Source organism: Octopus bimaculoides, chromosome 11 (assembly GCF_046866305.1).
Source record: "Octopus bimaculoides isolate indiv1 chromosome 11, ASM4686630v1, whole genome shotgun sequence".
NCBI classification, from domain to species: Eukaryota; Metazoa; Mollusca; class Cephalopoda; order Octopoda; family Octopodidae; genus Octopus; species Octopus bimaculoides.
Window position 1 is genome coordinate 40,641,932 of NC_142938.1, and position 22,467 is coordinate 40,664,398.

The window sequence follows — 22,467 nt, forward strand, 5'->3', positions numbered from 1 at the left end:
ATTTTATGTCTTTAGGGTCACCGGTAATTTGCGTACCACATTCTACATTACAATTTTTTATTTCTCCTTCTGATCTTAAAGCTGTAATTACCATAGCTCGCAATGCTTTGGTATCAGTCTGGACAAACCATCCGCATGCTCTAGTTTCTTTGGTGGTACATGTTCCATTTTGAAATCATAATTCAATAATGTAGTGCCCGTATATTGACAGTAGACAGAAACTTCTTCCATGAATAAATCTAAGGAATTTTTTACACCAAATATAATTGCTAACGCTTCCTTTTCTATTTGGCTATAGTTCCTCTCTGCTGGTAATACATGACATATGGCTATAGCCTTTTTACTCCCATCGTCATATCTGTGCAGAAGCACTGCTTCTACAATGCAATCACTTGCATCTGTAGCCAATATAATATCCAGCTTCAAATCAAAATGCGTTAACGATAAATCAAAATGTTTTTTAATTCATCAAATGCTTTCTGACATTTATCAACCCAGCACCATTTTGCATTTTTCTTTAACAAATCATTTAGTGGAGCCCTTACACTGTGTATATTGAGAATATAAATTTGATAGTAATTTACTAAACCCCAAAATGCTTGTAGTAGAGTCACATTATTCGGTGTGGGCATATTTTTTATCACAGTTGCTCTGGAGGGATCTGGTTTCCATCTGTTTTTATCTATTATCTGGCCCAAGTATTTAATTTTTTTCAGAAAGAATTTGCATTTTCCTTCACTTAGCTTAAAGCTGTATTCTCTTATCTTTTCAAATACCTTTTTACGTGTTCTATATGTTGTTTGTGTGATTCACTAAATAGGCGATAGCAAAATCACAGTCCGCCAGCATTGTATCTGCAGAAAGTGAGGTTGGCACTGGATGGGTGCCACACAATTCCTTACATAGTCGTGGAAGGAAAATAGCGGCATAAGAATAGCCGAACAAATAACAATATTTATTCTCCGTCTGTACAAACGTTACATCTCGGGACAATCAGCAGCCAGGTTACCTTGGTGTGGAAGCAGCAGAGTCGGTTTAATCACAATTGTGAAGGCATTCTTCACAGTTTAGCCAATATCGTGTGACGCCTTCAGATCTCTAGCTACACAGAGCTAGTCAAGATTGCGTGCATCTAGGTTGGCAGCAGGGACGAAGAGAGTGCCTGGCGGTCAAGCCTAGCGGCTGCTGATTAAGGTCTATGCGCATAAGGGACTTCCAGCAGGCCTTCCAGAAGTCTCTAATCCCTGTGCATGTGTGGATGAAAATCCCAAAATGGCGACTGGAACCAGGCGTCACTACATATCTATTACTTGTTGAAATATGGAAGGGGCCAATTTTACACTGAAGGGAAGCCACTTAAATTTAGATAAGCCATGGTGTGTATTAATGGTTAATAAATGTGAGCATTCTTCTCCTTGGATTTGTAAGTATGCCTTCGAGACGTCTAATTTTGAGAGAGTGGGGGGGGGGGAAGAGAGAGGGAGGGAAAGACAGAAATATCATTTATTGCAGTGTTGAATAAAGTGAGAAACCCGAAGAGTGGTTATATCAACCAATGCTGGGATTAAATCATTTCCTCACAGGAAAATGAAGAAGTGAAAGAACATTGTGTGGTTGTTTAAAACAAAAAGTTTATTACCTGTGAGTGGCAATCATCATCAATTAGTTTGTATCGATTATAGCGCCAGGGTTCATATAATATAACTGTCATACAATGTATCTGTTTGAAAAATACAAAGACAATAATAATAATAATAATAATAATGATAATAATAATAATAATAATAATAATAATAATAATAATAAGAGGAAATAATTATAAACCAGCCCAAGGCTGATGAAAATACAGTAATGATTGAAAGAGTTAAGGTAACTGATAGGCAAAGTGAAATACTCTCTGAACCAACCATAAACACTAATGCAGGTGAAAATCAAATAGATGAAGGAAGTCATACAGAAATCAACGCAACAGAACTACATGATCTAAAAAATCAAATCATGATTGAATGGCTGAAAATTAAAGAAACTAGTATGAATGAACGCGACACTCTCCCCAAAATTCGCAATTCTAACCAAAACCTGAAAATAATTGGTAAAATCCGCCTTGCACTTAAGGATATAATTTCAGCTAATGATGTTGATATTACAGATCTCAACCACCTGTACTATGCATCTGCAAAAATCTCAACGGTTCTATGTGGTGAAAAGATAAGAAAACGACAACACTCCCACAAAAAGCCTTCTTGGCAAGAACGCATTCAACACCAAATTAAGCTGCTTAGATCTGACATAGAATGTTTGAAAAACCTTAAATTTGACAAGAGTATCAAACCTACAAAGACCCATAAACTAAAGAAAAAATATAATATGAAAACCATAGTTGACATTGATGCCACCATAGAAACCATCAAGCAAAAGGTATGTGCTAAAGCTGCCCGCATAGCAAGGTATGAAAAGCGTGTTAGATTCTTCCGAGATAATAACATGTTCAAAAATAACCCCAAAAGTTTCTACAGGAAGATAGGGAAAACACCAGTAACAATAAAGTCTGTCCCATCAAAAGAAGAAGTGCAAGAATTTTGGAATAAAATCTGGGCAGAAGATAAAACACACAATGATTGATAGAACATCTACAGACCTAGACTCCTTAGAGGAGCAAAAGTGGGAGGGGGTCAAGGTAGAAGATATAAGATCTGCTCTCAGGAGGTCAAGCAAATGGAAGTCTCCAGGAAAGGATAAAATTCCTAACTTCTGGTTGAATGCCTTCCCAGAAAGCCATGAACTGCTAACAAAACTTTACAACGATGTTTTGCAAAATCCTAGTTTGATGCCCTCTTGGCTAGTTAATGGTTTAACATTCCTGCTTCCAAAAAATGAGGAAACAAACGAACCAAAAAATTATCGCCCCATAACCTGCTTAACAACAATGTATAAGACACTAACATCTGTCCTAACCGAGTACACCTATAGTTTTTTAATAGAAAGTAGCATATTCCCTAATGAGCAAAAGGGATGTAAACGTGGATCTTATGGTTGTAAAGATCAGCTACTCATCAATAAGATGATCTTAGAAGATTGTCACAAGCGACACAAAAACTTGTCAATAGCCTGGATAGACTATAAAAAGGCCTTTGATAGCCTACCACATAGCTGGATTAGGAAATGTCTGGAAATGTATAAAATAGCTCCCACTCTGCGAAACTTTTTATCTGTAAGTATGAGATCATGGAGAACCACACTGATGTTGAACAATGACAATGAATCTCTAAATGCTGGAGATGTAAGAATTTCATGTGGCATTTTCCAGAGTGACTCACTATCACCACTCCTCTTCTGTCTAGCCCTAATACCGCTCTCAAAATTGCTCAATGATGCACAGTATGGTTATAAAGTATTTGATAAAAATATAAATCATCTCATTTACATGGATGATTTAAAGCTCTTTGCAAAAAATGACCAACAACTCAAAGGCCTACTAGCGATTGTTAAACAATTCAGTGATGACATCAGGATGCAATTTGGCCTTGATAAATGTGCAAAAGCTACCTTTATCAAAGGAAAAATGACAAATACATCTAATGTGAACCTTGACCAGCAAAATGTCATAAAAGAGTTAGAACCAGCGGAGAGCTACAAATACCTAGGGGTAATTGAAGGGGACAATATCAAGCACTCAGTGATGAGGGAAAGGATCAGAAGAGAATGTTATCGCAGGGTGAGAGCAATACTGAAGACAGAGCTGAACGCGAGAAACAGGATCGAAGCGATTAATGCTCTAGCCATACCAGTCGTGACTTACAGTTTCAACATCGTTAACTGGTCAATTACTGAAATATGTAATGTTGACAGAAAAATACGAAAACTGTTGACAATGCATAGAATGCACCACCCTAAGGCAGATATAGAACGTCTTTATCTGCCAAGAAAAGAAGGAGGCCGAGGACTTTTACAGCTGGCATTATCAATGAAGGTAGCCACAATTGGCCGAGACACCTATCTGAAAAACTCTGAGGACTGGATGCTAAAACTTGTCTTAAAATATGAAAGCAAGAAAGCATCCTACTCAGTAACAAAACAGGCAAAGGAATATCTAAGTGAATTCCAATTGCAACAAATTCAAGAATTAGACGAACTAGAAACACCTGCAGAAAAAGCTAAGCGCTTGAAAACCCGGGCTAAAATTGCTGCCTTAGCTATTATGACTGAAAAATGGCATGGAAAACCTCTCAATGGCAAATACCCAAAGAGAGCGAATAATGCAGATATTGACAAAGCCCTTACCCACCAATGGTTAATGGCCTCTGGCTTGAAATCAGAAACAGAGGGGTTTATCATAGCAGCCCAAGATCAATGCCTACCTACAAAGAACTACCAGGCCAACATATTAAAGAACGGCAGCTCCCCATTATGTCGTATATGCCAACAACAAAATGAGACCATCGATCATGTTGTCTCCATGTGCAGTCTGCTTGCGCCTACAGAGTATCTCAACAGGCATGATAGAGCTGCACAATATATTCACTGGGTAATATGCAAAAACCTGGACTTGCCCCATGATAAAAACTGGTGGGAACACAAACCACCCCCAGTACTTGAAAATGATCACATTGCACTCCTCTGGAACTTCACCATTCAAACTGACAGAAAGATAGACGCAAATAGGCCAGACATCATACTGAAAGACTTCAGACAAAAATCATGCCTCCTCATTGATATGACTGTCCCAATCGATATAAACGTATCTGTCAAGACCTACCAAAAACTGAGCAAATATAAAGATCTTGAAATAGAAATTAGCAAAATGTGGAATCTGAAGACGAAAACAATACCTATTGTCATAGGTGCCCTGGGAATGACAGCGAAACGGGCTGATTACTACCTAAATCAGATTCCAGGAAACCCCAAAATGGCTGAAGTTCAAAAGATAGTGCTCATGGGAACTGCCCATATCCTACGTAAAATACTGTCTATGTGATCTCAAATTTTAAAGCAAACACATAATTTTCTTATGGTTTCTTAAACATTCACTTGAACAAAACTGTACAAATCCAAATATATGGTACCCTAGGCATAACACCTACATGAACTTCTAACTTGTTGTCTCTTGAGGTCTCTGGGTGAGACTTGGATCCAACTTGTACAAATGCAAAACAAAAGTCAAACATAAAATAATAATAATAATAATAAAGATAATCCTTTCTCTGTAGACACAAGGCCTGAAATTTTTGGGGGAGGGGATCGTTGATTACATCGACCCTAGTACACAACTGGTACTTATTTTATTGACGTTGAAAGGATGAAAAGTAAAGTCTACCTCGGCAGAATTTGAACTCAGAATGTAGAGACAGGTAAAATACTGCTAAGCATTTTGTCCAGTGCACTGACGATTCTGCCAGCTTATCGCCTTAATAATAATAAGCCTTTCTACTAGGCTTCAAATTTGGGGGAAGGGATTAAGTTGATCACATCGACCCCAGTGCACAACTGGTACTTATGTAATCAACCCCAAAAGGATGAAAGGCAAAATCGACCTCAGTGGAATTGCCTTAAATAATAATCCTTTGTACTATAGGCACAATACCTGAAATTTAATGGAATGGGATAGTAAATCACATCTATCCCAGTGCTCAACTGGTACTCATTTTATCAACCCCAAAAGGATGAAAGGCCAAGTTAACCTCAGCAGAATTTGAACTCAGATCATGCAGCTGGACAAAATGCCACTAAGCATTTTGCCTGGCATGCTAATAACTCTGCCAGTTCGTTGCCTTAATAATAATAATAATAATCCTTTCTACTATAGGCACAAAGCCTGAAATTTGGTGGGGAGGGGTAAGTTGATTACACCGACCCCAAAAGGATGAAAGGTTGACCTCGACAGCATTTAAACTCAGAACCTAAAGATGGATGAAATACTGCTAAGCATTTCACCTGGCATGCGAACAATTCTGTCAGCTCACTACCTTAATAATAATAATAATTCTTTCTAATATAGGCACAAGGCCTGAAATTTGGGGGTAGGGGGAAAGTCAATTGCATCGACCCCAGTGTTTCACTGGTACTTAATTTATTGACCCTGAAAGGATAAAAGGGAAAGTTGACCTTGGTGGAATTTGAACTCAGATTGTAAAGATGGACGAAATACTGCTAAGCATTTTTCCAGTGTGCTAATGATTCTGCTATCTCACTGCCTTAATAACAATAATAATAACAATCCTTTAACAACAATAATAACAATCCTTTCTACTATAGGTCCAAGGCTTGAAATTTGGGGGAATGAGGAAAGTTGATTACATCGACCCCAGTGTTTCACTGGTACTTGATTTATCAACCCTGAAAGGATAAAAGGCAAAGTCGACCTCGGTAGTATTTGAATACAGAACCTGGTGACAGATTAAATACCGCTAAGCATTTTGCCTGGTGCATTAACGATTCTTCTAGCGCACTGCTTTAATAATTATAATAATAATAATAATCTCCTAATATAATAATAAACATGGTGTTTTTATATATATATATATATATATATATATATATATATATATATATATATTATCCAAAATCACACAGGAGGGAGTAAGTGAAAGGAGAGGAGAGAAAATAGTAACTCAGTGAAGGAGAAGTAGTGAGAATAATAGCTCTGACTTAGAGGGAGTGAGAGAAAGTAACAGCAATGAGAGAAAGGAAGTGGCAAAGAGCACATCATGTATCTTCTGTTTTTCTCTGTCACAACATATGAATGAGAAAGGAAGGGGTGAAAATAAATCAGCATTTCAACTCTGTGTGAGTATATGTGTGTGTATGTAAAAGGGAAGTATGTGAATGTTTGTGTGTGCGTGTGTGTGTGTGTGCATGTGTGTGTGCGTGCATGTGTGTGTGTGTGTGTGTGTGTGCAATGGAAGTGGGATGGTGAACATTCAACATTGAAAAGAAAAATCAAACAGTATTTCAACTCTGAGTGAGTATATGTGTGTATGTGTGTGAGTGTACAAGGGAAGTATGTGAATGTTTGTATCTGTGATTATTATGTACCTTATTAAGGTGGCGAGCAGGCAGAATCGTTAGCACACTGGGTGAAATGCTTACCGGTATTTTGTCTGTCTTTACATTCTGAGTTCAAATGCCGCTGAGATCAACTTCGCCTTTCATCCTTTCAGGGTCAATAACGTAAGTGCCAGTTGTGTACTGGGGTTGATTTAATCGCCTGGCCCCCTCCCCCAAGTTTCAGGCCTTGTGCCTATAGTAGAAAGGATTATTATGTACCTTATTTTGTACCTTATTTATATATAAAATACTACAATTAGCCATCATTTTTGATGGCATGGGGCCAGCTAGTAATAATAATAAATTAGAAAATAATAGACCAGACATAACAATTATAGATAAGGAAAAGTGAAGTTGCTTCCTTATCGACCCATCATGCCTGTTTGATTTCAGGATTGTAAAGAAAGAGGAAGAAAAACAAAAAAATACAATCACTTAAAATCTGAAATAGGAAGAATTTGGAGCATGTGAACAGTAAAAGTTGTCCCTATAATAATTGGTGTGTTGAGAACAGTAAGCAAAGATATAAACAAATGGCCGAAAGAGACTGAAATAGACTGCCTGGTAGAGCTCCAAGAGAAAGTTTGTCTCTTAGAGACAGCAAGGATTATCAGAAGTGTCCTAAGCACTTAAAAGACTGCTGAAAACTTGTGGATACCTAAGGTTATAGGTAGTAACCTATTATCCACATAATTCTTACCAGGAATAAGACCAAACCTGAGGCAAACCAAAATAATAATAATAATAATAATAATAATAATCCTTTCTACTATAGATATAAGGCCTGAAATTGTGGGGGAGGGGCCTAGTCAATTACATCGACCCCAGTGTTTCACTGGTACTTAATTTATCGACCCCAAAAGGATAAAAAGCAAAGTTAACCTCAGTGGAATTTGAACTCAGAATGTAAAGACAGATGAAACACCACTAACGCTTCTGCCAGCTTGCCACCTTTTTTTCTTTTTAAAGGGGAAGTTGACAGAATAATATTTCTACTAATCCTTTTCTACTAAAGGCACAAGGCCTGAAATTTGGAGGGGAGGGGACTAGTTCATTACATTGACCCTAGTGTTTCACTAGTACTTAATTTATCAACCCTGAAAGGATGAAAGGCAAACCCAACATTAGCAGGATTTGAACTCAGAACGTAAGGATGAACAAAATGCCACTAAGCATTTTGCCTGGCATGCTTACAATTCTGTCAGCTTGCCGTCTTAATAATAATAATAGTAGTAATAGCAATAATAATAATAATAATAATAGTAATAATAATAATAATAATAATAATAATAATAATAATAATAATAATAATAATAATCAACATCGTTAACTGGTCAATTACTGAAATATGTAATGTTGACAGAAAAATACGAAAACTGTTGACAATGCATAGAATGCACCACCCTAAGGCAGATATAGAACGTCTTTATCTGCCAAGAAAAGAGGGAGGCCGAGGACTTTTACAGCTGGCATTATCAATGAAGGTAGCCACAATTGGCCGAGACACCTATCTGAAAAACTCTGAGGACTGGATACTAAAACTTGTCTTAAAATATGAAAGCAAGAAAGCATCTTACTCAGTAACAAAACAGGCAAAGGAATATCTAAGTGAATTCCAATTGCAACAAATTCAAGAATTAGACGAACTAGAAACACCTGCAGAAAAAGCTAAGCGCTTGAAAACCCGGGCTAAAATTGCTGCCTTAGCTATTATGACTGAAAAATGGCATGGAAAACCTCTCAATGGCAAATACCCAAAGAGAGCGAATAATGCAGATATTGACAAAGCCCTTACCCACCAATGGTTAATGGCCTCTGGCTTGAAATCAGAAACAGAGGGGTTTATCATAGCAGCCCAAGATCAATGCCTACCTACAAAGAACTACCAGGCCAACATATTAAAGAACGGCAGCTCCCCATTATGTCGTATATGCCAACAACAAAATGAGACCATCGATCATGTTGTCTCCATGTGCAGTCTGCTTGCGCCTACAGAGTATCTCAACAGGCATGATAGAGCTGCACAATATATTCACTGGGTAATATGCAAAAACCTGGACTTGCCCCATGATAAAAACTGGTGGGAACACAAACCACCCCCAGTACTTGAAAATGATCACATTGCACTCCTCTGGAACTTCACCATTCAAACTGACAGAAAGATAGACGCAAATAGGCCAGACATCATACTGAAAGACTTCAGACAAAAATCATGCCTCCTCATTGATATGACTGTCCCAATCGATATAAACGTATCTGTCAAGACCTACCAAAAACTGAGCAAATATAAAGATCTTGAAATAGAAATTAGCAAAATGTGGAATCTGAAGACGAAAACAATACCTATTGTCATAGGTGCCCTGGGAATGACAGCGAAACGGGCTGATTACTACCTAGATCAGATTCCAGGAAACCCCAAAATGGCTGAAGTTCAAAAAATAGTGCTCATGGGAACTGCCCATATCCTACATAAAATACTGTCTATGTGATCTCAAATTTTAAAGCAAACACATAATTTTCTTATGGTTTCTTAAACATTCACTTGAACAAAACTGTACAAATCCAAATATATGGTACCCTAGGCATAACACCTACATGAACTTCTAACTTGTTGTCTCTTGAGGTCTCTGGGTGAGACTTGGATCCAACTTGTACAAATGCAAAACAAAAGTCAAACATAAAATAATAATAATAATAATAATGGTTTCAAATTTTGGCACAAGGCCAGGAATTTTGGGGGCAAGCAGAAGTAGTAGGGGAGCATTGTAGCCATGTGTTGAAAGGAAATCTTTGGAGTCTGAATAATTCACCTCTGGAAAGATATTTCGTTCAACATTCTTAAACAACCCTTATCCAAGGACCTTTTGAGAAGGATGGGTTACTCGACTTGAAGAAAATTCTAGCTGGGCCCCATTTGCAAGGTCATATGTTGTTTATCTTGATATGAGAACATCTTGTCATGCACATATGGTTGTGATGCGAGTGCTTGGTGTACCCTTGTCAGATAGGGAGTCATGATGGGCATACTGGGCTTCGTATATTTTACCCCAGTGTCATTTTGATGGCATGTACTGCTCTCTCACTCAATAATAAGAAGAACAACAAAAACAACAACAAACAAAAAATAATAATAATAAATTGATTAAATAATAATTGATTTAAACATTAACAAAATCAATTTTTTTAAAACTTATGATTTCAAAAGTTTTATTGACTATTTTACTTTAGAGAAAGAATACTTTTTAAAATAGTTAGTTTATCACTTACACCACCACCTTCAATACATTATCACCACCACTAGGAGTGGTGGTGATGGTGGTGGTGAGGATAATGATGATAATGATGGCAATGATGATGATGATGGCAATGATGATGACGATGGCAATGATGATGATGATGGCAATGATGATGATGATGATGATGATGATAATAGTCAAGAACAAAAGGTATTAGGTATTTAACCCTTTAGCATTCAGATTACCTTTTCAAATGTAATACTTACATATTCACATTGTTTTGAATTAATTAATACCTTTGATAATGTGATTGTTTACTTTTAATATGACATTGTAGGGTAGGTGTGCAAGAGCTGATATGGCCAGTTTTAACAAAACAGGTAGCATATTTTGGCCATATATGGCTGGTTTAAATGCTAAAGGGTTAAACAGGAAAATGAGACACTGAGAATACTCTTACTGGTTTTTGTCTTGGTGATTCCAACTCTGTAACTTCAACGTTTACAATATAGATTACTCCAATTTCATACTGTAAAAAAGAAAAAAACGTCAGTGTAAAATAAATGTTTTAATATTTAGAGAACAGTTATAGAATACTCTTGTTCTTCCATTTTCTGACCCATCCTGGGCCTTCTGATATCATTGTTCTTCTCCAGTTTTTCTCTTTGGTCACCTATGCAAATGTACATTCCCTAATTTACTGAATACTCTCTAAACCAGTCATGGGTAAACTGCAGCCCATGGCACTTTCTGGATTGCCAATGAAAAAAAAATTACCTGGAATATTTTCAGTAATGCTGCCTGATGATGGGTCATGTCTCATGCAACTTGCCCATGCCTATTCTATACCTTTTTTTACTCCCTTATCCCCACCTCTCTAATAAACATTTATTACCTTTCTCTCCTTATTGTTCCATTTCCAAATTTACTGTATGAAAGGTACCACCCACCGCCTGTTCATATTGTAAAGTAGTTGGCTAAAAGAGTACAGAAAGGGTAGATTAATAGGTGCCTCTAGTCCTGTCTTACTGAGGACTGTTCAAGATTTCTAGTGTTGATGCAGAGTACACTCTGTAAACTGGTTGACATTAGGAAAGGGATCCAACCATAGAAACTAGGCCTAATGGCAAGTATGAGCACCTAGTCTTTGAAAGCTTTGGCTCCAAATGGGAGGTGACTCACTGTCCAACCCATGCCAACAGGGAAAGGGGACATAAGATGATAATGATGATGATGACAATGACAACAGCAACAATAATGATGACAATGATGATGATGATGACGATGATGACAATGGTCAGAAATGCAGGCATTATCAACAGCACCTGCTACATGCAAAATATATATATATTTTTTAATGTCTGTTGTCCATGTTGGCAATGCTCAATATATATATTCTTTCAGTTTCCGTCTACCAAATCTGCTCACAAGCTTTTGGTCAGCCAGTGGTTATAGTAGTAGACATTTGCCTAAGGTTTCTGGTGGTAGGACTGAATCTGAAACCATGTGGTTGGGAAGCAAATTTTTTAACAAAACAGCCAATACCTGTGTGTATATGAAATATTATGCAACTACAACAGATGACCACTCTATTCTCACTGGCTTAGTTGTGTTGGTGTATATAGCATTAAAACGAAGAACGATCAATTATTTGTTTTTTGCAATAAATGCTGTAGCTGGCAGTAGACTTTCAAAGAAAGCGAATGAAGATTTAAAATAATTCTATGTTCAATAAAACGTCCAATACGAATGTATTGAATTATGGTGTTAATGAGGCTGGAACTAATGGTGAAGGCCTTTCACTCAGCAGGTGTCATGTGGTTGGGCAGCACAGGCATGGTTGTCATTCAGAAACTGCTTATACTCAATGATAGAAGCAGAGAAAAAGATGGGACAAGGAGGTAAATTGAACAGTAATTGAGTGCTGAATCAGAAGTGAACCCAGTAGAAGGGGATTTGAAAATGCATGAAATCAAAATGGAATAGGATTCTTTGAGATAAGTGAGCAATAGTTAGTCAATCAGGTAAGTGCAATAAGAACAAATGGGTTAACAGACATGGAAATTGAAGAAATAAAAAGGCAAATAGAAAACAGAGGTAATACTGCACCAGTAAATAGCATGCCTATTAAGGACAAAGAAATGAACAGTGACTATGAAAATGTAGCGCAAGATGGAAATGCATTGTCAGAAAATTAAGCAGAAGTAATGGAAAGAACTATACGATGATGATCAACAAGACATTGTGAGGATGATGTGCCAATATATTAGAGAAGACCAGGATCAAACACTTCCCAATCTAAAAACAGAAATGGAAAAAAACAATACTGTTGTTTGACAATTTCAGATGGAAAATATAACTGAAACCAACAAGATTATCAGGGTTGCAGCAAAAAATGAAAACATAAAAATAAGAATATATAGAATATAAAATAAAAAATTTGACATAATATTGGAAGAATTGAAACAAAAAGCAGTAGTAATCAAGGCAAAATTGGAAAGATATGACAATAGAACAAAACAATTCAGGCAGAACAAATTATATGAATCCGATGAGAGAAAACTGTTTGAGGAATTAGATGGACAATTACACCTAACATTGGTATCTAATGTAGATGAAAGCAAAGCTTTTTGGTGGTGGTGGGGAATCTGGGATCAACCTGTAGAGCATAATGATAATGCAGAGTGACTGCATGCAATCCAAAATAGGTTAAGAAATATACAAGGTCAAGACAGCATAAAAATAAAAACAGAAATGATAACCACTTACACATCCACCTGCACATGCACCTTTGACCACAACACCTACACCACCACCTTCATCGCCACTACCTAACATGAACAAACCCTATGTCACCAGGACAGGCCACACTGTGCATTGGCCCAAAAAACTCACTATTTATATCTGACAATCTCTTTTGTGTTTCCTGTGACAGACAATTGCTTTCTTGTGTTACTGAACAGTTCCAATACTCTGCCGTTGAACATTTTGTCAAATTTTTGTGCATGCCCATTCATATTTCTTGCAATTATTTTTCTATTTGACTTATCACATTTTTGTACCATATCTTGTTTGTTGCGATCAGTTGCTTTGTCTTAACTCCAAAGGGATGAAAAGCAAAATTGACTTCAGAAGGATTTTAACTCATATTGTAAAGATTTGGAACAATAACTGCAAGGCATTTTCCCAAAATTTTTATGAAAAATATATTAGCAACAGAGGAAATATTAATACTGAGAGATAATATTTATTCCCATTTAAACATGGATCTTCAGTTAGAACAAACTTTACTGTGGTAGATACCACGAGAGAAACTATCATATAGGCTTTTGGCACAAAATATGCTGCTAGTTTTTATCGCAGGTGGGGAGATAATTTTTCTATATGTCACTGGTAGGGAGATCAGTCATTGCTATCTCTAGCGAGCGAGCATCCATCACTGATGAGACCAAGGGAGGTTGAAATCACATGATCTGATGGTCTCGGTGTTGGAGTTTATCTCCCCACTAGCAATATAAGCAAGAGTGCATTTTGCACCAAAAGCTAATATTAGTCTCTCTCATGGTATCTATCACAGCAATGTTTGTTCAAACAGAACATCCACATTTAAGCAGGAATAGAAAATTTTGATGATAATGATGAAGATGATTTCTTATATAAACATGAACCACCATAGACAGACAGGAAAGGAAACAGGAATTTGTAGTGGTTATATTTTCCCTAAGAGTTCTTAATAAGTAAAAGATTACCTTTTTATAAGCCTTGACAATTTTAACCAATCTGCAATCATATTTTTTCAGAGACATATTCAAGAATGGCTTTAGGGATTGTATCTCATGCCGTTTGACACTGATGGAAGGCGCTGGAATCTTTTTACTTTTTGGTGTTACATATTTAAAGCAGGTGTACTTTTCCAAGGTGAAATTAGTCTCAGTGTAGATGTTCAGGTAGAATGTACATTCATGACCATACTGCAATGAAAAAATATTAATCTAATGGTCATATAATTACATGGCAGATGAATACAGATACTTCCCAGGGACAGGTTTAGAAGTTATAGTTCTCTAGTTCAAATCCTAACCTGGTCAGCTAAGTTTTCCACCAGTACTTCTCAAAGTGGGCAGGACCCTCCACTGGCTGGGTAGTTAAAATTTTATTTGGGTATAGGGATAAAGTGGGGAGACAGAGGTGTGAGTGATGTACAGTTTTATAAAATTTTAGTCTTTTGTTTCCTATTTAAATATTCTATAAAATCTTTTAAATGCTATATTATTATAAACTGCCTGTTATTCACAATCACAACAACAATAACAATAACACAATAACAAAACTTTGAAATATGAATGAGTAAATAAAAAAAAACAAATATTTACCACCAGTACATGTAAATTGTAAACAATAAACAAAAGTAAAATTTAAAAGGCTGGCTTCGTGCTCTTGTTTGAAGGGGCTAGGATCATTCCAAGTTAGTGGTCCCAAAGGTGTCATCATGCACAGAGCCAATCAGGCCCACCAGTGCTCTCCATTGCTGGCTATCCTGTGCCAGACCCTTTGCATCCTTCAAGGTGATGTTGAACTTCTGAAAATCTTCCTCAGTCATGTCCAGCCATCTGGTGTGGGGCCCACTATGAGGCCTCATCTAGCCTGCAGTTGCTGTATCAAATGAGAGTAAAGCTCTAATAGGATGATCTAGCAAGAAATGGAGGACATGTCTTTACCAGTGCATGCAACTCATAGCTATGATGTGGGAGGCTGCGGGCTGATGCATGCACATATGCAGTTCTTTGTTGGAAATGTGATGATACCATCCGATGTTCTTGATAATTCTCAGGGCTCTGTTATCAAAGCTATCGATCCTCTTTGCTAGAGTCTTCAAGAGGGGCCACATTTCTGCTCCATGGAGGAAAATACAGAGGACTGATGTATTGTAGATGCAGAGCTTTGTCTTCTGGGGGATAGAACAGTGGTGCCAGAGGAGCTTCCATGGAGAAGATTTGTGTATATATATATATATATATATATATATATATATATATATATATATATATATATGGCCTCCAAATACCTGATCCACCGGAACTCGGCTATTGCGGACAATGCCAAATTCAACATATTGATGGCAGACCTCGTCAGAGTAATGCGAAATGTCTCCTGCATGTGTGACCCTACAGAATTAAAGAGACATATACAACATTTCGTCCACCGCATGCAGTTCTCAGGTTACAGCCATAAAGAAAGGATCAGGGTATACAAAGGAGCTATGAAGAAGTTTGAAACAATCAAACGCAACGATAGGAATGGGATTTGCCCACTCTATAGGAGCAAATCATGGAACACCATAGAAAGGACTAAGAAGAAAATAGGGATGGCAAGCTCATGGTACGATAGCCACAAGTACCAGAGCGTCATGTTCGTCGACACCACCCCTAGAGGCGAACTGGCATACCGCTTTAGAAGGGCCCTAGACAAACTTAAGCTAAGAATTAAGGTTGTTGAAAGGCCAGGCAACCCTATTAAATCCCTTATCAGTAGAACATACCCTTTCAGTAGAACCCCCTGCATTGATAGGAACTGTATCGTATGTAGATTTAGCCCACAAACGAACTGCAAAACCAGAAATGTGGTCTATAGTATAAGATGTACAGAGGGACGATGCAGAAATAAGACAATGACATATGTAGGCGAAACAGCAAGGAGCATAGGGGAGCGGGCAAACGAACATTGGAGGGAACTTAAGGAAGGGAAGAACTCATCAGTTCTGTACCAGCACGCTGAGCAAGAACATAGAGGCTCAATCAACAACATAGAAATTAAAATCTTATCTACACATAGCAGTGATGCAGCACTTAGACAAATTACTGAAGCTACACACATAATAGAAGAGAAACCTAGCCTGAATAGGAAACTAGAATGGAACACTAACACACACCACTAACAAACCACAAACCACAGCATGTGACAACATGTTACCCATAAACCAATAATAATATGAACAAAGTATAATACAATACATAGATAAACAAATGGAATTAAATACTACATACGTTAACAAAATTTAATTAAACACAAAAAAAAAAAACACACACACACACACACATGAACAAATAAATAAATAAAAACAAATACAAACGAACACGTATTAACAGAGTATATAGGTGATACAGACACTCCCCATACACACATGCACTTACAAAAGACACAGACACATTGAAAGACACGCATGCGTAGACACATACAATAGGAATACAAAATACAAAATGGCTGATATTTAGCAAGGTGAGACACACATAAGAAGGAAGGAAACAAAGGACCACTGATGAGGTCACAGAAGTGTGACGAAAGAACTCTGGCTGAAATAAGATTAAGATTAATGTAATATAAAGCTGAAGCAAATTAACACCAAATATACAGTGCGTGTGTTTTTATTGGCTAAACTGGCAATATGACCATCCCCAAGTACAACAATATATATATATATATATATACACACACACACACACACACACACACACACACACACACACACACACACACACACACACACATATATATGTATAAATATAATATATATGTATATACCAAAGTAAGCATATAAATGTGAAACAAGGTGGGGAAAAATAGTACTTGAATACCGGAGGTAAAGTAATAATCCTTATTATTATTAAAGCTGCAAAAACATCTCAAAAATATCACAAAAAACTGCTACTCAGAGTTTCACGTTCCCGTTTGTCAGACAGTTTAGATTGAGAATGGAACAAAATAAAGTTTGTATGTATAAAATATACAATTTACATTAAGAGATACACATTTGAAATTGGTTTCTTGCACAACCAATTGGTCTAGTGCACAACCATTTCTACTATGCCAGTACCTTTGGAATATTCTGAAAGAATAACGACAGAAAGAACTCATACATACCTCCAGCTTCATCTCCTTCTTTGAAGCTACTTGACAAACAATCCGTACCATTTCCTCTTCTCCATGCTAAAAGTATAAAATAAAAGAAAATTAAATAAACAATAATAGCAGACAATTTCCTGATATTAATCTTCTTTTGATTTTTAAGAAAATTCTTACAATGATTTGGACGCAGTCCCACTGCATGGGACCTTGGGCAGGTGTCTTCTACTATAGCCCCAGGGCAACTAAAACATTGTGTGGAGATTTGTGTGATGGACACCAAAGAAGCCCACTGTGTGTGTGTGTTTCCATTACAGTGACTACTCACTGTTGCAAATGCAAGTTGCAAATTGTCTGTGCAGCTTCATCAGGGTCTGTCCATTTGGTCATCCTCAAAGTAAACTGATTGAAGTAAATTTTTGTTAGTTAGTGTTCTGTGGAAGATGGGAATGTTGTTATTTATAGGTATGTGCTGCTGACCTCAACTTCACCCCAGTTGCTGTTTGAAGTTAGGGCTCCATTTAGAATATGTCAAGATCAAGATTATTGTTTTTGTGAGGTAAAAAGCTTAAGGGAAGCCAACTTCTGAGTCAAAGTTCTTGTTACAGAGGTCACATCCAGAAGATCAATGGACAAATCTGCTTATGATCTAATGAAACAATTCTCAACCTCTGGAAGAAACAGGATGAAAGCCCTAAAGGCAATATCAGAGACAACGATGACGACGACGATAGAGAAGGTATTGATTTGGTATGCTGTTTGGAAAATACTGGCTAACTGTTACAGCTAACAGAATAAATTTTAGGCTTGACATGACAAATGTCTTTGGCGACATTCTGAGTAAAAAAATTCAGGTGATGAGCTATTCTCTTATCAGTATAAGCAACTACTGATATAGGCTAAAAGGGTGAATTGGTGAACCTGAATATTCCTGGAAATAGATTCAGCTCTCTAGACTATACAGAGATGACAGGCCAGCAATCTTAAGCTACATAAATGATCACAGCTTAGAAACTGAAGAAAGAATTCAATAGAATTAAAGAAATTCAATCTAAAAGTTATCATGGAAACTAACATAAGCACCATTAACTATTTTAGACTTGGTAAGTAACATCCTTAAAGAAAACCAAATGAAGATCTATGCTACACTAAAAGAAATTCTAACTACCCAACTGTAACAATACTATTAAAGAAATATAATTAGGAATATTAGTAAAAGAATATCCTTTATTGAAAATATATATTTAATCATACTGGTCATTGAGGAAATTAGGTAAGTGAATAAAATTTGGTGGAGTTAGTAACCTAACATATTGTAACCTCACATACTGCCTTGAGGAATGTACAAAAAAAAGAAACTTTTTCAGGTGAGCGAAGAAGTGAAAACATAACTTTAAATGTGTGTGTGTGTGTGTACACACAAGATTCCAAGCCATGGATTGATGGCTACAAGTTCCTACTGCAATAAAAATTATCTTTGTCTTTACCTTTTCTACTACTGATAGGAACATGAACAATTGTTCATTTAGGAGAGGGTAAGTTCTGATTTGAAACTTCTGCTACCTTGTGGCCAGACTCATCCACGAGAAAGACTGAGAGTCAACTCTAAGGATAACCAGAACCAGCCAGCTGGTCAGTCAGTCAGCCAGTCAGCCAGTCAGCCTTGTGAGTCAGCTAGCCAGCCAGACAAATAGGGAGAGAGAGGGGGAGAGGGAGAGGAAGAGAGATTAATAGTTCGATAGACAGACAGACAGACAGATAGATAGATAGACAGACAGATAGATAGATAGATAGATAGATAGATAGATAGATAGATAGATAAATAGATAGTCAATAGACAGATATACACACATACAGACACACAAACACTAAAAAAAAACATATATGCACATATATACACATACATATCTATGTAACATTGGAATAAAAGTTTTTGTAAGTAACCACTCATAATGAAAACATAAGGTGGTATCTTATCTCTGAAATATCATTGGAAAGAAGCAAACTTGCCATGTAAAAAAAAAGTTAACTAAACAATCAAAACAAAAATGGAAAAGTTATCTTCTAAAAGAATAACAAGAACGAAATACTGACCCATTTTTGTGCTTCCACAACTGATGTAAGATGGAGAGATGAATATGCATTATTCTTTATTGCACATGGACAAATAATATGAGAAACAGCATAATTAGCTGCTTTCTGGACAAAAGAAGTGTTCACATCTAAATTTTCAATCTTGGTCAACCCAAAGACACAAACAATAAGTAATGTGAGCAGTACTGGTTTTCCACACGTTGAGCAAGAATCCATTGCAAAATATAAAAATACAGAAATATAGAAATACATTTGTATTGAGGAAAGTCAACTACTAACATTACCTGCTACAGGTCATACACCATTGGTTTGCAAATAATATACATTGGAAATATCTTGTTTACAGCTGTTCAGTTGTAACTCATTGATTACTGCTACACACACATATACACCATTTTCAGATCAGACAATAATAATCATCATCATCATCATCATCATCATCATTGTCGTTTAACATCTGCTTTCCATGCTAGCATGGGTTGGACGATTTGACTGAGGACTGGTGAAACCAGATGGCTACACTAGGCTCCAATCTGATTTGGCAGAGTTTCTACAGCTGGATGCCCTTCCTAACGCCAACCACTCCGAGAGTGTAGTAGGTGCTTTTACGTGCCACTGGCACAAAGGCCAGTCAGGCGGTACTAGCAACGACCATGCTCAAAATGGTGTATTTTACGTGCCACCTGCACAGGAGCCAGTTCAGTGGCACTGGCAACGATCTCGCTCGAATGTCTTTACACGTGCCAGGAAGGCGATGCTGGGCACAGGTGCCATTGACGGTTTCGCTTTCGCTTGCCCCAATAGGTCTTCGCAAGCCGAGTTTCATTTCCAATGAAGGAGACGACGTTGGCATGGGTGCCAGTCGTCGAATTTAATTCAATTTCGATTTCAGCCAGTCGTCGAATTTAATTCAATTTCGATTAATAATAATAATAATAATAATAATAATAATAATAATAATAATAATAATAATAATAGTAATAATAATGGTTTCAAATTTTGGCACAAACTAGTACTTATTTTATCAATCCCAAGAGGATGAAAGGCAAAATCAACCTCAGCAGAATTTGAACTCAGAACACAAAGATGGATGAAATGCCGCTAAGCATTTTGTTCAGCAAGCTAATGATTCTACCTAACCCTAACCCTTACTGATAATAATAATCCTTTCTACTATAGGCACAAGGCCTGAAATTTTGGGGGAGAGGACTAGTCGATTACATCAACCCCAGTGTTTCACTGGTACTTAATTTATCAACCCTGAATGGATGAAAGGCAAAGTCGACCGCGGCAAAATTTGAAATCATAACGTAGCAATGGGCGAATTACCACTAAGCATTTCACCCAGTGTGCTAGCGATTCTGCCAGCTCGCCACTTTAATAACAACAATAATAATAATAATAATAATAATAATAAGAAGAAGAAGAAGAAGAAGAAGAAGAAGAAGAAGAAGAAGAACAACAACAACAACAACAACAACAACAACAATAATAATAATAGTAATAATAATCCTTTCTACTAAAGGCACAAGGCCTGAGATTGGCAGGAGGGGACTAGTCGATTACATCGACCCCAGTGTTTCACTGGTACTTGATTTATCAACTCCAAAAGGATGAAAGGCAAAGTTGACCTCAGCGGAATTTGAACTGAGAACTAGCGATGGATGAAATACTGCTAAGCATTTTCCCGGACATGCTAACGATTCTGCCAGCTCATGGCCTTAATAATAATAATAATAATAATAATAACAATAATAATAATAACAATAACAAGAACAATAACAACATCTAGCAGTACCTGTGCAGATTCCACGGCAAATACAAAATTTTTTAGATAGTTTAAGTTCATATACAGCCATAAAAATTAGTGTTCTTTTATAAATTGTATATTCTGCATTATTTTCATTTAAAAACACCATTCAATTCTTCTGAATAAGGCTGTAATTGAAGGAACATGATTTCCCATTCTCTCAGCACTTCAAAGGTTCATTTGAAAATTTAAGAGCTTTACAATGGTTACAGAGATTATTCATGTCACCAATGCAATTTTCAGCTGTGTTTACAGTTTTTGTTTTGTCTCCTCTCATTTTATATTCCATCTTGAACATGTTCCCTTATCTGTTGTAAATACTCATTCTATACAATTTGATTCATATTTTCCTTTCTACATGCTGATGTTCCCATGCTTGTTCTAGTGATTCAACCTTTGCTTCTCTTTATGTCATTCTTGTTAGTTTACATCATCTGTCATCCATATTTTATAATCAAATATCAATTTTCAGGTGAGCAGACAATAAATAATTTTGCATATGCGCATGCATTAAGTGATAGGTGATATAAAAACTTTAGTTCAATTAAAATTTAAAACTACATTTTCCACTATCCACACACTGCTGCCACTGCCACCGCCACCGCCGCCACCGCCACAACCGCCACCGCCACTGCCGCCGCCACTGCCACCACCGCCGCCACCACCACTGCCTCCACCGCTGCCACCACCACCACCATTATCACAAACATTTCTATAGTTTTCAGTAACAAAGTTCAGTCTGTTATTTACCAACCATGTGATTGGGAAACAAGCTTCTAACCATACAGCCACAGTTATTTTGCAAAGTTATTTCATTTTTATTGAAAAATTTATCTTTCTATCTATGGTAAGTTTATTATCATATCTAACGTAAGCCTTCCTTCTTCTGTCCAGCAATTGATGTATTTGTCAATGTGAATAGATAGATAAATAGATCAACAGATTAGAAGATATAAAAAATTTAATATTAAAATGAAAAACCCCAAATGTCGACTTTTTGTGACCACCATCAGGCAACTACCTCAAATTCTCATGCATTTAGAAATATAATAAAAGTCATCCCTCAAACTTGACAAGCGTAAAAATTGCACATTTTATAGAAAATTAAGAAAATGTGGGAAAAATAAGTAACTTTCCAGAATAATCATAAACCAACCAGCATGGTTGTTTAACTTGCATTTTGGAAAATGATTCCTATGTCAACAATTCATATGCCTTGTTGCATTCACCACTCACAAGATGGGGGTGCACATGTCGTTTTTGTTGTCTTCTGATGCCGATGATTCTGAGGGGAAATCTTTGCCATTTTGTTACATGCATGTGATTAAGACTCATGGAAGAGTTCTCCCATTTTCAGAGAAAAGTTTCAATAAGTTCAAAGAG

The 22,467-nt window shown here is 36.8% G+C and overlaps 1 protein-coding gene across 1 annotated transcript; it reads right to left on the reverse strand.

Moving 5' to 3' along the window:
- Nucleotides 1-1,614: 1,614 nt before the first annotated feature.
- LOC106870522 (uncharacterized) lies at nucleotides 1,615-19,585 on the reverse strand. Its single transcript, XM_014916649.3, has 5 exons — nucleotides 19,275-19,585; nucleotides 17,199-17,264; nucleotides 14,030-14,251; nucleotides 10,741-10,809; nucleotides 1,615-1,720 (listed from the first exon to the last, which is right to left on the reverse strand). Exons 1-5 carry the CDS (start codon nucleotides 19,524-19,526, stop codon nucleotides 1,619-1,621), a joined length of 711 nt encoding a protein of 236 aa, XP_014772135.2. The 5' UTR covers nucleotides 19,527-19,585; the 3' UTR covers nucleotides 1,615-1,618.
- Nucleotides 19,586-22,467: the final 2,882 nt, after the last annotated feature.

Excerpts from the sequence above, each read along its gene's own strand:
- LOC106870522 (XM_014916649.3), bottom strand. The coding sequence starts at position 19,526 with ATGTATTTCTATATTTCTGTATTTTTATATTTTGCAATGGATTCTTGC. Across the intron at positions 14,252-17,198 it reads AGAAGGAGATGAAGCTGGAG|TATGGTCATGAATGTACATT; the intron begins GTATGTATGAGT and ends TTTTCATTGCAG. Across the intron at positions 1,721-10,740 it reads AATCACCAAGACAAAAACCA|ATACATTGTATGACAGTTAT; the intron begins GTAAGAGTATTC and ends TTTTTCAAACAG.